A 16,643-nucleotide genomic window follows, 5' to 3' on the forward strand; every position below is an offset into this window, starting at 1 on the left:
CTTCTAAAAGCAAATCTGAGATAGTGGAGACCTCATAACCGGATATTCCCCAAATCAAAGGGCCTGACTTTGTTTCCCAGGTATTCCCGAACAGAAGTTAGCCTGTGCATGCTAATGCATTTTAATGAATTTTGACAAGGTCACAGGAGCCTATTTGCTGTTTGTCTGCTTTGTCCTTGCTTGCACATATGAATGAAGCTTTTCCCATACTTAGCCATATACAACCTCCAGTCAGCTTAAGTGTGTGTGTGTGTTTATATTTTAAAATATTTCTGTTCATTTGTCAGGTATTCAGTTTGAAACAGCTGCGCAATATACTAATCAGCAGAGAAAGGGGAAGAACATATTTTGGTGCTCCTCTTATTTCTGCTGATTTTGTCAAATAGCACAAGCCCTCTTGAAGGTGAGAAAGAGTTGGAATAAATCAGCTGCTTCCTGGTGAAGCCAGGGCCAGATGAAGGGAATGGGCAGTGAAAATGTTTTTAGTATGGGAAGAGTCTAGCACAGGATAGATAGGCTTTAAAGAGATGGTCTTGAGACATCTGAGAGCACAGGAAGATCTGCAACAAGCAGCTTCTTGAGTAAGTTAGATCAGGAGCTCCTGGTCCTAAAAGTTGCAATGCCGCGGTGATGATGATCTCCCACCGTTGCTGTTAGCACGTCTGAGCCAGCCAGCATCCCTGTAATAAGAAACTGCACCGGTCCCCTGCACTGGTCAGGGCTGCCATGTGGCACGTCCATGGAGAGCAGTCGCTGGGAGCTGGGGAGAAAATGCTGCTCCTCACAGACAGCCCCAGCGCAGAGCATGCTGCTCGGGAGTAACCACCACGTGCACTTCAGTGGGGAACACTGACGCAAACCTCTCAGCTAGCCAGTCCAGCCCAAGAAGGGATTTCTGTATGTAGTTGATACTTCATACTTAAGTGCCTGGTTAAATACTGTAGTCTGTTTTTTTTTCATTTGTGATATACTTGAAGCAGAGGGCTGATGATACCTGGACCTCCCTTCTAATCAAAACCATTCTATGATTAGTTGCTTTAACGATGGTATCCTTCTCTCTCACATTTGGGGCTGTGGTCAAATCTATCTTAAGCAAAAGCAATGCTACTAAATTGTGTGAAGTTATACCTGCCTGCACTGGGGGAAATTGGTCTTCTGGATTTTATGGTCCCTGTGTATATATTCACCTGGGAAATAGGAGCCTTGCTTTTCAAGACAACATAACACCCAGCTAATTTCACTGCCTCTCTTACAGCCAGGCTTGTCACAAGGGCTAAGCAACAGCATCCTATTTAAAAATCCTGTCCCAGTTTTGGAATGCCCATGCTATCTGAAAGCTATGGCCTGTTTATATCTAGTAATAGTCTTGGGGAAATGGAGTTTTGTTTTCCCATCGCATTTACTCCCCAGTGCAATAGTTAAAAAACCTATTTTTTCAAAGTGTTTAGAAAGCCCAAATTTTTCCCCAATAACTCAGAGCATAGGAATGTCTTATGGCAAAAGAAGCACTGGCAAGGACATGCATGCCAGCATGTCAGCTGGCCAAGTATGGGAGATCCCCCACCACTTTCTGCCCGAAGGTTCCCAGGGTGCAACTTGGGAACACACTGTGTTTATTTTGGATGTGTGAAGCCTCTGTAAAGATTCTCTGTACATGTCTGGGTTTAAATATATGAAGTTATGCTCTACTAACATGTTTCAGCCTACACGGGGCGACATCTGTTGAAACATGCAACTCTGGCTTAGTTTTAGCAAAGAAAATGTAGGAAAACAATTTCATCCATCATTAGACCAACACTTGGGAGAAGATTTAGGCCTTGTTCCATTTCCTAAAGCTAAGCAAAGTTTGGCCTCATCAGCCCAGAGAAATAATCAAATCGCTGATGCTGTAGCTGTCTCCGGCTGTGATGTACAGGCAGCTCTCGCAGAGCAACGATTCAAACCACGCATAGCACTGCTGACCGAAGAGGGCTGTCGGGCAACCAGCGAACGGCACTCTGAAAGCAGCTCTCCCCGTTCAGCGTTGATTCGCACTTGGCAGTGGTTTTTGAGTGCAACCCATGTTAAAGCAATGCAACTGTATGTCGCAGGAGAGAAGCACTGATTGCTCTAGTAAGGGATAACTCTTAGAGGGTATGGGGAAAATATCTGTGTAGAAAGGTCTCTTTGCCACAACGCCGTTCAAAACTGCTGTGTCTGCTGATGGAAGGTAGGCGAACTCCTCCTAAAACCTGATGGGTAGCTGTCTGTAGTACACAGACCTGATGGAGAGATGATCACGTCCAATTAACTTGTATCCTCTTACTCTCCTCCAAATGTCTAAGGTGGACACTAGCATGGCAATGTCTGATACTAATCCTAAACTGCATCTATAGCCTAAGCAGCTGTGGGCACAAATCTGCCATCTTCTCTCAGCCCACCAATTTAGAAATAAGTGATGAGCAAGCACTTGTGTGAGTCCAGCTGAGCGAGGCACTGGGCAACTCTCCCATGTTCCCAGGTCAGAACAGTGCACGTTTGTGGTCAGTTGCCTGAACATAGGCTGAATTTAGGGGTGGACACCGGCCGTTTGCACAGTGACCTCGACGTGCACATTGCAGAAGGAGCCACACACAGTGTGCCCACCTTGTGCCCTGAAGCGCCTGCAGACCCTACAATGATCATCCTCTGACACTGTTGTCTGAGAGCACCAAAGTTGCTGGCCATTGCGTAGTGACTCTTAGGCAGAACTGTGATGTGCTTAATTAGTGTAAAATTTAGAAGTTAGTCATACCCACCACAGCCCTAGAGTCGATCTGGTTACACTGGGGTTAGGTGGTGGGGCTTTTCTGGTGGTATGAGCTGTTATTAGATGTGAATTTTTTTTGTGGTTCTAGATGACTGGCAGCACTTGCAACTGTAGGCCAGGGCTGGGAGAGGCTTTACTGTGAGCTGGCTGAGAGGAACAGTGACTTTCTATGGTTTTCCCATTGCTGATTAGATACTTTTCTAAATGCTACCTCCCTCTATTGATAAACAAGGACATAATCATTATTTCCCTTAACTTGAAGCATCAATGTTAATGTCTGATTAATCCTATGACATACAGGTGATGCTTGTTAAAATTGAAAGCCACAGTTGATTATATTTGGAGGAGATTGCTATATCACACTGAATTAGTATTAAAAGCATTGTTTTCAGTTTCACTTTCTGTATGTGTATAAGGCAGGTTTTTTCCCTAAGATTTATGGATTTAGGACTCTACCATTTCTTGTAGATCAAGATATTTATATAACTGTATTTTGAAAACACTTCCATTTTTATGAATGAGCTGAAATCCTTCAAAAGAACAAAGCCCATACTGCCTTAGACTTATTTACTGGTTTCTGAAATCTAAAACATCTGTGATTAGGAAGCTTGAAAGTCTGTTTAGATAGACAGTTGAGAATTCGTTTTGTTTTGGTTTGTTTAGAAAGTATGCCAGTTATTTCAGATGTTCTGCCTATAAAGAATGTAAAACAATTTAGTTGTCTCAGGTCTGAATTTAATCCGAGTCCCTGGCAGAAGGTCACTAAATTCAGTCCAGGGTTTCATTCAGATCTGCTATTGTTTAGACCTAAAAAATGTAACCATAAAAATGTTGGCATGTTTGCTATTCAGGGAGTATAATATCTTAATTGAAATGGTACCAGAAACTATTTAAAAAACTTCTATTACAGTTCACATGACAGATAGTATTTTATAGCTTTAACATCTGTTTTAAGGCCAACATGTGAGATTTAGCCCGTCTGACTATAACTCTTTTGATTTCAGTGAAGTTGCACCCACTTAAATCCTGATTGAATTTTTCTCACATGATTGGTTTTTTAATTGTATGATTTAATTTTCTTTATCTCTAACCCAGTGTTATATTATGGAGCTTCAGAGCATGTTAGAATAAGGTCAATAACAGATCCTTTCTTCTTCCTTTTTTTCTTCCCAGTTACAGGGATCCATTAAAAGAAAACTGGAAGATGATAGCTCTCCTGCCTCCAGTGGCGTGCCTGATGTCATTTTCCCAAATGACAGTAAAAGACTTTGTCTTGATGATGTAAACCTTGCCATGGGCCAAGGTGCCAATCCCAATGTGGCGTGTCCAGAGATGCAAAGTTCTCCATTCTCCACCAGTCACAGCGCTTCTTCCCTGGGAGTCGCAGGTCATTCGGTGCTCCTGGAAAACAATCACATGAATGGCGGTGGCATTGGTTCCCCGTTTTCAGTGCCACCCAACACGGAAATAAATCAAAAGGCGTCAATAGGAGGGCAGAACAATAACATTGCCCACTATGATGAGAAAGGAAACAGCTTACAGTCTGTGGACCAAGAGCTGCAAGATCTGTTGGAAGAGCTGACAAAAATGCCTGATCCTTCTCCCAACGACCTGGATCTGGAGAAGATTTTGTGCAGCAAGGCTGAAGAGCCACTTGGGCTCAGTCATCCTCAGCCAAGCATAAGTACCACTCCAAAGTCCTCGCCACAGAATTCCCACTTGGAGAACCATGTTGCTAACAAAGATTTTTCTCCAGGCTGCAATCCAGCCAGTGGAGGATCTCCTCAGATGAGACCATCATCTGCTGGAGCTAACTTCCAGGTTCCACCCTCAAACAAACCTGCTGCATCGCCCATCTCTACAGCAGCTCAGAGCAAGAACCAGCCACCAGCTATGCTTCCAGTACCCTTACCCAACATACCTGGCTCCAACTGGCACGCTCAGCAGCTAAAGCAGTTGGCAGCTAGCAAGCAGGTGTCTAATACTAAGCAACAAGTACAGGCTCCCAGCTGGCCAACTATGTCTCCTCCTGGTCTCTCTCCACCTTACAGGGCAGGATCATCCCCACACCATCAGCCTTTCAGTCCTCAAAATGTTATGGTGTCTGGCATGCCTGCAAATAATTTACCAGGAAACAACATTCAGAGTCCTCAAAACACTCTGCTTTCAAGCATGACTTCCAACAACACCCCATCCAATGGCCCCTCTCCTCCTTATGGGTCTGAGAAGCTCTCCAGTCCGGCTCTGAACCAGCAGCCCTTCAGCCCACAGAGCTCCATGCTGCCCACCCTGACGGCAGCCAGCTTACCAGCCAACAACATTAAAAGTCCACAGAACAACTTGGTTGCCAGCATGGCCTCCACAAACACTGGACCTTCTCCACCATACAGGCCAGAAAAGCTGTCAAGCCCAGCTCTGCATCAGCAGCCCTTCAGTCCTCAAGGTACATTAATCTCTAACATCACTCCCACCAGCAACCCCACAAGTATGCAGAGCTCGCTTTTTAAATCGATGACTACAAACCAGTCCAAAAATATGAACATAATTATGCAACAGTCATCCAGTAGCTTACAGCCAGGTCTGGTGAATGAAAGCCCTGTTAGCCAAGACCAGTTTTCTTTCAATAACACCAAACCACTGTCTCACTTTGCCTCAGAGTCAGCTACTCAAAAGATGTCACCTCTGACAGCAGGACAAGGGCAGCAGTCTCTCATTCACTATCTCCAGCAGCAGCAGCAGCAGCCGCAGCAGCAGCCGCAGCCGCAGCCGTCTCCAGCCACGCAGCAGTCCCAGCAGGCTAACAGTAGCCAGTTTCTCCAGCAGCAGTTTCGACAGCTGATACAGCCACATCGTATGCAGAGACACATGCAGCCTGCCACATTGCCATCTCAAAGCAGACAGGTGAGAACGTCTCTCCTGTCTTATAGGGCTTACGTGAAAATACCGAGTCATTTATTTTCTTATTTTTACTTTCCTTTGTGGTTCAAAAGCAATGTCACTAAACTTCTGGGGTGTGCGCAGTGTATACAAGGATAAGGCGGTAACAACATCCTGGTGTTACTAGAAGTAACTATTTATTTCAAGTGAAGTGTACTGTAATTTCACCATGCATTGTCTTCTTCTAGCCCAGTGGAGAACTTGATGCTGTAAGGCAAAACACATTTTGTACCACCAAAAGAAATTATTTTTATGTGTATAGGTGGTATTCTTACTTAGCTTATATTGTAAGATGTTGAGATGTTCCCATACTATGTTTCCCATCATCTCTTTAGTGGGAATATATTTTTCCTTCTTAGTGCCCTTCAATAACTTCATCTCTGTGTTATGCTTCTGAGGCTAGAAAAGACCAGGTGGGGTGAGAAGTGAAGTTAAAATATGACTCCTTCATGGACAGCAGGTCAAACAGTACAAAGAGGCAGACTTGAAATACCTGTTACCAGCATTCGCCAGAAGCAATGCCCTGCTTTGGATGAGGGCCATTCCCCACCCTTTGTTGATCTGCGATACCAACCCAGCTGGTAAATGCAAAATGCAGCTGGCAGGAGAGACACAGCCCTGATTTCTCTCCAGCAGCCTTCTTCCTGAGACTCAAGGAGCAGTGCGAAGCACTATCTGCTACTAACCTGGATAAGAGAGGTTTACTGTGAACAGGGACTTCAGAGCAAGGAAGGGCTCGGGGACTCAGTCTGGGAGCAGCTGGGGTGTGAGGAATAGCCATCTTTTTGTTACAAACAATACTAGGAAACAGATTGAACCTCACCACCGAAGCCATGTACCTTGTTAGGCTGAACCAGTACTTTGGAAGTAGAATCCTTCAAGCTGCTTAGCTGTGCACACAGGCAATCCATCAGCCCCTCGTGAAGGACTGAAACACTTCTCACCCCGCAAACCAGAGGCTGATCTCTGAAGCTCTGCTAGGATCCGCTCGAGAGAGTGGTGCTTAGCTGGGGAATACACTCCAGAGCCTGGGTTTCTTTGCTCTCCTTCCCTGCTAAGTGACTGATTCTTACAGAGGTGGATTTCTTCAATGTAGGTGACTTGGTGTAACCTTGCCCTATGATATCAATGAGAAATAAGGGGATAGTTACTAAATGTCAGCTTCTTAGTGGTAAATCAATGAGGTGCATTTCCACTGTGCCACTTTACGATCAACTCACTCTTTTCCATGTTGTGCACGCTCAGTACTCCCTTGCTTCAATACAGCAGCTTAAAACAGCTGTGAAGGACTGGTGACTTGCTGAATTTGCTTATCCAAATAAATAACATGTAATGCTATGCCATATATAGTTCACTTTAAAGGGTTATCAGTAGAAGGCCCCTAATTCAACAAAGGCCTGAAGAAGTTCTGTTGCTTTAAGGATGGGAGGACCCTGTTTGTGTTCAGTGGGACCCAAATTAAACACATAGCAGGGGGTCTTGCTGGCTTGGGATCTAGAAGTATGGATAGACACATGATTGAAAGTGAGTAAGTTCCTGCAGCTTCATGAGTTACTACTGCCCATCAGATGTTTTACTCTGGAGGCAGTGTGGGTGAAGAATACATTCACGGTGTTTTACTGCTCCTCAGATGATGGCTGGTAAGTTGTTAACCGCAGTAACATGACCAGTTTTGGTCGTATGTCCATAATCTTTGAGCGCTTTTTTTTTTCTGGCTCCCCCACTGGGTGTGTGGAATTGCCACATCCCTGCTGGATTCCTGAGGTTTCCTGCGCCCTAGTTCTCCTTGCTTTGCATTTTTATCTTACACCTCCAAACACCCTACATCAATGATTAGCCAAAAAAAAAAAGGGGGGGGGGGGGGGGGTTGGAGAAAAATACCTGCAGTGAGTCTCTCTAATTGGCCAAAATGTCCCTTCTTCCAGCGACTTTCCTAGTGCTCTGCCCGTGCTGCATTTTTAGCTGATTCTCACCATCAGAGAGACAGTTGTTATACTTTTGTGGCTATCAGTAAGGATCAAGGACAGTTAAGACAACGATTACAGGTGATGAGCATTTTACATTTTCAGACTAGTTAGGTAAGCTTATGGTGCCTCCCTCATTTTACAAGTAAGACTTATTACTATAATTATACACCAGATGACAGTGCTTCAGTTTTACAGTCTGTTGAGCTGCCGAAGAAAGATGGTGGATGTTCAGGAGTGGAACATTTTGTTAGGTTTTGAAAACTTTGCTGCAAATCTCATAGAAGAAAATGGATCCTGAGTGCTGATTTAAAATAAAAATTACATGGAAAAAATATTCTAGGTAGGAAACCTTAAAATTCTGGGATACTTGCTACGTTTCTTTGTATCTAGCATGTAGATCTGTTATTTGTCTGCAATAGATTTCTTATTTACATTGAGACGTTGATACTGAAATTTTGGACCCAACCTGCTGTGTACCAATTTTACTCCATTATAGCAAAGTAGCTTCAGTGACTGTGGTTTTGATTTCCAGCAGTGTACCCGGAGCTGAATTTGAGATTTGCAGAATCTCCGTGCCAATTCTCCCCTGAGGCAGGTGATGAATAGGACTTTTCAAGCAGAGAGCAGTTGTTTCGTTAAAAGGCAAAATATTAAAGATTCAGAAGACAGGGGAGACAACTTCTGTATCTTCAAAAATTGGTAACCTTCTGGTGGCAAATTGCCTTTTTTAGCCTCATTCACAGAAATTTGCTCAAAGGAAAATAACAGCATTCTCTGGAATGTTGTTTAGTGTTTAAAAGTCATCCCCTTACTCTGTGTGTGTGTTTGCAAATGTGACTAAAATTTATAAAAAGAAGGCATAGTACTCTCTTCTTTTGAACAAGAGGTGCAGCTTTGTACAGAAGAAGAATGTGGATGGTGGCCAGTTGGAGGGAGAACAATAAACCATGAAATTTGATCCTTGTAGCAGGCAGAGCAACATGGGGAAGAGAGCAGCGGCCGGGACACAGACCCAGAGTGAGCTTTTTGCTGTTGTTTTAATGCGTATTAAAGCAAAGACTCCATACTCCAAAAGCTGGGTTACTAGTGGCACCTCACAGCTCTACCATTTTTGTACTTAATGATATATCTCTTAAGTGTAATCAGTCTCCATCCCAGATCCTGGATTGCCTGGACAACTGGTAAATCTGATAAGGGCTAATATTTCCCATCTGAAGCGCTATGTCTTTATTGTCGAGCATTGACAGATATTGATTGAGGCACTGACAGTTTGCATTGTGCGATATTGCAAAGCCTGCTGGTGCTAACATTGCTCTTGTGGATATGTGCAGGTTTTCATTTTACTCTTGTAGGACTGATACTCTCTGAGTTAAATTATACTCCAAGGTCTGGGCTCATAAATCCACAATATAAAGATGGTAGTAAATGCCAGAGAGTCAAAGATAGTCTCCAAAACTATCACACACTGTTTTCTGGGCTTAAGCTTAGCCATTTGACTTTATTGGCAGTTCCCAAGCGTATGAAAAGCTGCATTTGCCCAGGCAGGTTGGATAGTTGGGCATCTCCCTGATTTTCATGTCTAAATACAGTTTGTACTTGCAGATCTCCTATTCTGGCATGTCAGATATATTGGGCCTAATTCTGCCTTCAGCAATGCTGATACAACATCACCACTCCCAGAAGAGCTCTTCTTTTACTCCCACCAATGTAACAGACACAGATCTTTGCGAACGGAAAGGAGGTTTCCCCTGCAGGCAGGAGAATGAGCCGGTGATCTCTGCGGTTTAAGTCAGGCTGGAATAAAAGAAAACCCTTGGGTGGCCATTACTTTTCCAAACCAGGTTTGTCTGGGTTACAATTTGAGAGCCTCAGAGAGGAGGGCAGTATTGCCCACTGCTCTGCAACATGGTGAAAACCAAAACACAGCTTAGAAGGTTGTTTTTTTGGGGGATGTAGCTAATAAATAGCCATTGTTTGGGTGGGACACACTGTGCATTTCTGAGCTCCGCTTGCGCTGTAGGAACCAAATGTGCTATTCTTAGAGCTCTCCACATTCCTGCTGACATCCAGATAGTTGTATACTGGATTGGCAGTGAAGGGTATGTTTGTTTCAGCTCCATTGCCAAAAATGATGGTAGAGGAAAAATTATAGGAGAAGAGACAGGGAGAAAAATAATACTATTTGCAGTAAAGATGGCTATATTTTACTACACGTGGACTGCATATGAGATAGTGAGGAAGATGCTGAAGACTTAAAAAACCTTTGAAAATGACTTGTCAGTGTTTCTTTAACTGTGATAAAAGCAGCAATACAGTATCTGAGTTGGCAGAGTAAATTATAGGTTGCAGAGAAACACCAAAACCCCTGAGCTAGATTAAATATACTAGGGGGAAAAAAATTAAACAAAAAAAATCTTATATCTGAGCACGAGTTCTCTAAATATAGAAACAAAACTGAAGAAGAAATGCACTGTTATAAAGAGCAAACTGACCCAGAGATTAGATGTCAAAGGTTAAATAAATATAATGGAATACAAAATACGGCTTTTATTAATATAAACAGAAATTTTAATACCACAGACTGATTCCTGGGTGTCCTATGTTATGTGAAGTTATTTCTGCCCATGAAAAGTCAGCGCACCATGACTGTTAGATGAGACTGTTCTGATTCAGCAGCACTTTATGTTTATAAGCTCTGATGCAGATTGATTAAGAGTTTGAAAAAGCAGATAACACAGCCCACAGCATTTGAGTACCTACAGTCCTTTTGTAAGTACAGGGAAAAAACATGTCTTATTTGGAATTTCTGAGATGCCACAAAGAGTCTTCCTAACACATAAAACAACTACAGTTTCATGTATTATTAATAAGACCAAAAGTACAGGCCAGATTTCATCTGCAGTTTCAACCCCCTCCCCTTTTTCTTTAAGCATCATTCTCTTTAAAGCCACTTTGAATGAAGTTCCACTGGTATTTCCCCATCATCCTTCTCCTTTTCCTTCTTCTTTTCCTTCTTTTCTTTCTTCTTTTCTGTTTCCTTTTTTCTTTGTCTTTTTTCTTTTCGTCTTTTTCTTTTCGTCTTTTTCTTTCTTTTTCTTTTCGTCTTTTTCTTTTTCTTTTTCTTTTTCCTTTTTTCCCTCTTTTCCTCTGGAAAAAGTTTTAAAAATATTACTTCTTTTTTTTTTAAACTAATGCTGTGGAGAAGAAAAACAGATTTGATTTCAAAGGGCAATGGTAGCACAATACCGAAGCAAAGCCTTTGAGGGAGTGGAGAGCTTTTGAAGGCAAAGCAACAAGCCCTTCAGCTAATTAAGTGCCTCTGAATAGGCGAATAAAGGAAGCTGGTGATGAATCTGGAGTACAGGGAGCAATGAGGCTGAGCCTGGAGTTTGACCTCTCCCCAGATGTAAAAACATCTTCTTGAATGGTCATTTCTGAATTTATATTTATCCGTGTACTTGCAACTGAGTTGATTTTTTTTTCCAAACTTGGAGATTCTCCCCTCCCTTCTTTCAATCTAGTCTGAAAGGAGCTTGACTGAAAGTACTGGACTGCCGTCTTCTCCCTTCCCCTCCCTCCCCTGCAAATAAATAATGTAAGATAAGTTTTGGAAAGTAAGGAGTAAACTTGTGGAAAGAAATGGTGTGTTTGGCCTCAACAATTTGGCCTACAACATTTTCAGAAGTGCAGTAATCAAGATAAACAACTTAGTGCACATCTGATCTTAGCCCATTGCTCTTTTGCAGTGTTTTTTACATCATGTATGTTGTCTTCTTTTGTTAGACTACAGGTATTTCAAAGCGTTCCCCTGTTGTAGTGGAGCTCTTGTAGCCATGCCTTAACTTTCCCAGTTCTTTGGCTTGTATTTTAAGATGTTTACAGGCATTGATATTTCTAGCAGCTCTGCCTAATGCACTCATCATTCCTTCCAGTTTAGCTATCTGTTGTGCTGAAAGCACTTTTGGACACCACATAGCACATCATTAGGGGAAGCAGTCTGCAGAGAAGCTTGTAAATAGACCAAGTCCTTCTGAACACTGCGTCGGGAGCATCCTCCCCCACCCTCACTATCAGGCCTTTTGGACCTGAAATTAATGTGGACACTGCATCAAAGCTGCAGCACTTTCCTCAGTCCAGCCAGGTCTTTCCCTTAGTTATGACCTGTTTAATAAAATGGGTGGTGCTCTGCCAGCAATTTAGCACTTAAGACACAGGCAACTCTATGGGAATCCCACGCTGGATAAATTAAAATCCTCTTGGAAAGAAAAAAGAGGCTGGAGAGGTACTATAAACACCAGTGAGGGGTGCTGGGAGGTATTCAGGGAAGTCCTTCTTTTGTTACCTGCAGGACGATGAAGTGACGTGCGTGCGGGCTGACAGGGTATTTTCCGGGTTTTCAGTGGAGAAAGACAAGAGGAAGTAGTACTTACGTACTGTGAACATGTAGATGGAAGTGTGACTTATCCCAGAGAAATTTAGGACAAGGCGCTGAATTTCAGCCTGACGCTGCTTTTAATGAGCTTCCCGGTGCCCAGGACACATGTCAGTGCTGTGTCCCCCCACGCCGTGCCCGGCAGGGCCGGGCGGCCACGGGGTGAGCAGAGGAGAGTGTGCCATCGCACAGAGGCTCTGCATTAACTCTAAAAAAAAAAAACAACTTGCTTTTGTGGTTTTGAGCTTTATGCAACAGGCAGTTGTTTCCTTCTGCTCTGCAGTGGGGGGTGGGAAAGAACCTCTTCTCTCAAAGGTGTAGGGAAAGTGGTGGTATCACGCTAAAAAGTGTCTGATTCATTTGATGTGGAACCGTATTCTGACACCCATTTGTACCAAAACCACTCTGATCCTGCCAGCCTAGGTGGGCAGTTTCTTTCAGGTTTTCTAGGCAGCTTGGTAGCAGTACTCGCAGGTTTTCCTGGACTAAACATCGGCTGAATCAGGCCCCAGCTGCAGATTTTCTTGCTTGCTTTTTTTTTTCAAGTAACCCACTTTGCTTTCTTTATTACCACAAAAAAAAAATAATCCATATGCAGGAATCTTTAATTTACAAGCAGTTGAGCAAAAGGTTTTGAACATCTATCTTTTCTCAACTGTGCTCTTAGATGCAATGAAGTTATAAGCATCCTAGGAATCTAGGGAAAGACTCAGGGACCTTCTCAGTGTGTGGCTTCATAATGAATGCCATAACTTCCTTGTATCGTTCTTGAAAATAACAATGTGAATAGTGGTTAGTGATGGGTAAGACACTGCTTGCATCCTTACTTCCAAGCCAGTGCACTCATAATTCTTATACTGGAAAAGTGTGTTCATGGCACGGCGTGCTGATGAATAGCAATGAGGAAATGGTTTCCATGACCCTATTGTACACCCAACTCATTTAATCGGCGCTGTAAATTCCCATTAAAATCAGAACATCTTAATTCCATTTTTCCCCACATTTGTGGACGGTAGGTGTGTTCGTTGTCTGTATTTTCTCTATCTTTCTTAGTAAATGGCAGTTTGGGGAGCTTATTTTGAGCTAAAAGCAGCCTGGCTTTCAGAAAATGTGCTCACTTCCCTAAAACCATGCCCTTCTTACTACCTCAGATTTGATGCTGAAATTAATAATTAGTTTTAATACCTTTTGCAGCGATACTGTGAAAGCACAGTCTGTACCCTTGATTTTGGGGTGGTTTCTACCTAGTATTGTCTTGTAGTAGTCTAAAATTACATCTGTATTCCAGAAGGCAGAAATACAGAACCAAAGTCTAATTTAACAATTAGAATAAAAAGCAAACAAAGAGCTAAGAGAGTCCCTCAGATGCTGTTAAATCATGTGCCTGGCGCCGGACGGTGGTTCGGCAGGGTGGGGTGACTGGAGCAGCCGACTTTGTCCTTCTGCTCTGCTCCTCTGTCATTTCTGCCTGGCTGCAGTAAACACTGCACACAAAATAAAAGTACAAACATGTTTTGTTTCAGATGCAATACCTAGAAATAACTTTCCTGGTAAAATGAACTCAGTCTCTTATTTCTTTTTCTCTGGGCATTTTGGAGAAATTTCAGCGTGTGGGTGGGGGAAAACAAAGCCGTGGCTGTAAACAGGAACTGATATTGTCTCCGTGTCTGAATGGGGAGAGAAACTGAACTGGCCTCGGTGGTTCTCTCGTACATCTGCGAGTCTGGAAACACTGGGATGATTCACAGTTTGCTGATTAATACAGGAGCAAGCAAAATGGTGTGAATTAACGGCCATTACAGAGCTGTGCTGGATGGCAAATACCCCCCTAGAACAAATGATGTTTCATGAAGATTGCTTAGAGGAAGAGGTAATGGGTCTTAAATACAAATTAGAAGCAGTCCCATCAAAGCTGTTAACATTAAGGTTTGAAAGCCAAACACTATTACGAGCTGTCTTCAAAAACTGTACGTTTAGGAAGCATATCAGTCTGCCGTGTGGGCTGTGTAGTATTTCTGTCTCGAGCACTTTGGACTATTTCAAGCAGCCGGCACTAATAATTGATAGAAATCCACAGTCAGAATGTAGCAGCCCTTCCTCAGGCTTTGAAGGCTAATCACTCTATTATGTGTATGTTTTAAAGTTAATTTTTATAGCATATTTAAAGGCAAATATTATCATTATCAGCATGTAATTCTTAAAAGCACTACTGTTAACAAAAAGTAATCCTATATTACATTCCCTTTGCATATGGGAATGTTAAAAGAAGGAGATAGGAAATACATTACTTTAGCACAAATAATATTCTCTTTTTATCCAGCAAAATTATTTAACATTTCTCATTGAAGTAATGAAAACGCAGTAACCTTAGATCGGTGTCAGACAAATGCAGATGTGAATACAGGTTATGGACAAGCTGAGCCAAGCTCTTTTCCCCATTACAGAATTGATAAGAGACCCACAAGGAGGGTAAGCCCTGTAATGTAGACAAAGTAGTGTGATATCCTGGTCTAAGACATTACATTAACAGCTTGATCTTGTAGAGATTCAAACACACACACCTAAATTTACACAGTGGGAGGTCATCCCAGGACGACTACAGGATTATTTCTGAGAGCGCAGTGAATCATGTACGTACGTCTTTGTATGCTCAAGAAAGACCAAAAGTGGACAAGGACGCAGCAAAGGGCGCAGCAGTCGTGGGCAATGGCATATTAGTGCTGCGACAAAAAAGAGAGAGTTGGAAGCTTTGATGCACCGTTCCTACCTTTGCTCAAATTTACATTTGAATTATTTTGGGCTTTTCTGTTTTTCTTTTTTGGGGGTTCCTACCAGCATGTTGTAAACGTGCCAAACTTTGAATAAGTTTATGTTTTAATCAGTTAGGTTTAGCCAGTGATTATTTGCAGTCCTCTGGGGTTTGTTTTTTACAGTCATGAGTTGCAGAAGCAAAATTTGCCCCGCGCAGGAAGAAAAGCTGCCCCTCCTCTCGGGCACAGCAATAACAAAAGCAAATGGAGAAGAAAAAAAATTCTTACCAAAGACTTTTCCCTCTCTTTTTCTCTTGTGATTGCAGGCTGCTTATCTTAATGTGTTTCTTCCTTTTCCAGAAAGATGAGGACATACTATCCTGGGATACCAGTAGTATGTATCCCAGTCATAAACAAATCCGTTTCTCTCAGTACTTAAATACTCAGGGCTTTTGGAAGCTTCTCTTTGCATAATAAATGTGTTTAATATTTCCTTTACTCTCCAGCATTATTAAATATAAACTGTTACTGTTCTGGATTGACGGGTAGTTTACACAGCACTTGTATTTGGATAGTCTGTTTTCTTTTACCATTGCTCCGAAGGGCGTGTTTAAGCAGTGAATGAATGATCGTATGAGCGTTATTTTTTTGTTTTGTACAACCCCCTTTTTCTCCTCCTTTCCAGCTCAGTCAGCACGCTTTCTGCAGCAGCATCTTAGTTTTCTACGTGGAAATGAGGCGTTTAGCAGAATAGATGCATAACAAGGATGAGATACTTTTTTCTCCTTTCCCCCTTCTCCCAAGAGATACCCTGTGACTTCCTCTATTAGTCCATTAATCGCCGTAGCTCAAAATTCAGTCTGATCAAAGGAGCAGAACGAGGTTGAAAAGTGCAGATTCTGGCAATTGACTTGACTGTTTAGATTCCCTGCTGAGCTCATTTAGGGCTGGAATTAAGCTATTCCTGCTGTATTTTTCGTCTTTGGCTCAGCAATAGCGCTGTGCCTAGCACCGCACCGGGGGAGTGCTGAAGGCAGCGTGGCCGTTCCCACAGCCCGGACCCAGCCCGCGCCAGAGAGCAGCCTCCAGGATCTAAAGAGCTGAATCTCCCGGTGCCAGGAGAAAGCTGAGTAATCTTGTCTTAGTTTGATAAGAAGGTCTGTGTTTAGATTGCATTAGCTATTTGACTGCAGAAAAAGTGGAGAACCTGTTAACTGAAGGTGTCGGAGTCAATATTGATGATTCTGTGTTTTTTAATTTAAGCATCAGGTTTCTGTCTCTTGCAGCTCTCTTTACTGAGGTTGGTGCGTGTTATGAGTGGGAAGGAAAGAATTAAAAACCTATGTAAATGGGAAATGTGTAAACAACGTGAAGATTCTTGTAGAAGTTTTCTTTACGATGTAATGACTCACTTAAGGAATACAGTTCTTTCCAATGCCTGTTTATACGCGCAGTTAGAAACGTGCTGTTTTCTTTCATTAATACTCTTGTTGGTTCTTGTTTGCTTAAGGCAAAAATGCAGACTGGCCATACCTCTGTTGTTCGCTGCAGATTAACATCTGATTTTGCAATCCTTACACATCTCAAATCCGTGTTGACGTAACCAGGAGTTACAAGTTCTCCAGGAATAGTGTTGGACTCTTGATTCATGATTCTACAGTTCCCCAAACTGTGCTAATATCTCTCAAACAGAGATAGAGTAATTTGATGTGTAAGTTCTTATCTCATTAAAGTGAATTATTGTTACAGAAATGTGAATGGCGTTCTAT

General features: G+C 42.5%; 1 protein-coding gene across 3 annotated transcripts in view; it reads left to right on the top strand.

The window, feature by feature from the left end:
- The window catches only part of MAMLD1 (mastermind like domain containing 1), an 82,806-nt gene that overhangs the window by 44,320 nt on the left and 21,843 nt on the right, over positions 1–16,643 (top strand). For 2 of the 3 annotated variants that reach the window (XM_064463187.1, XM_064463188.1), the window contains exon 2: positions 3,962–5,689. In XM_064463187.1, coding sequence (XP_064319257.1) covers positions 3,962–5,689 — 1,728 coding nt within the window. The remainder of the gene's footprint in view (positions 1–3,961; positions 5,690–16,643) is intronic. The other variant, XM_064463189.1, reaches the window with a different exon arrangement.

Source organism: Phalacrocorax carbo, chromosome 11 (genome assembly GCF_963921805.1).
Source record: "Phalacrocorax carbo chromosome 11, bPhaCar2.1, whole genome shotgun sequence".
Classification (NCBI taxonomy): Eukaryota; Metazoa; Chordata; class Aves; order Suliformes; family Phalacrocoracidae; genus Phalacrocorax; species Phalacrocorax carbo.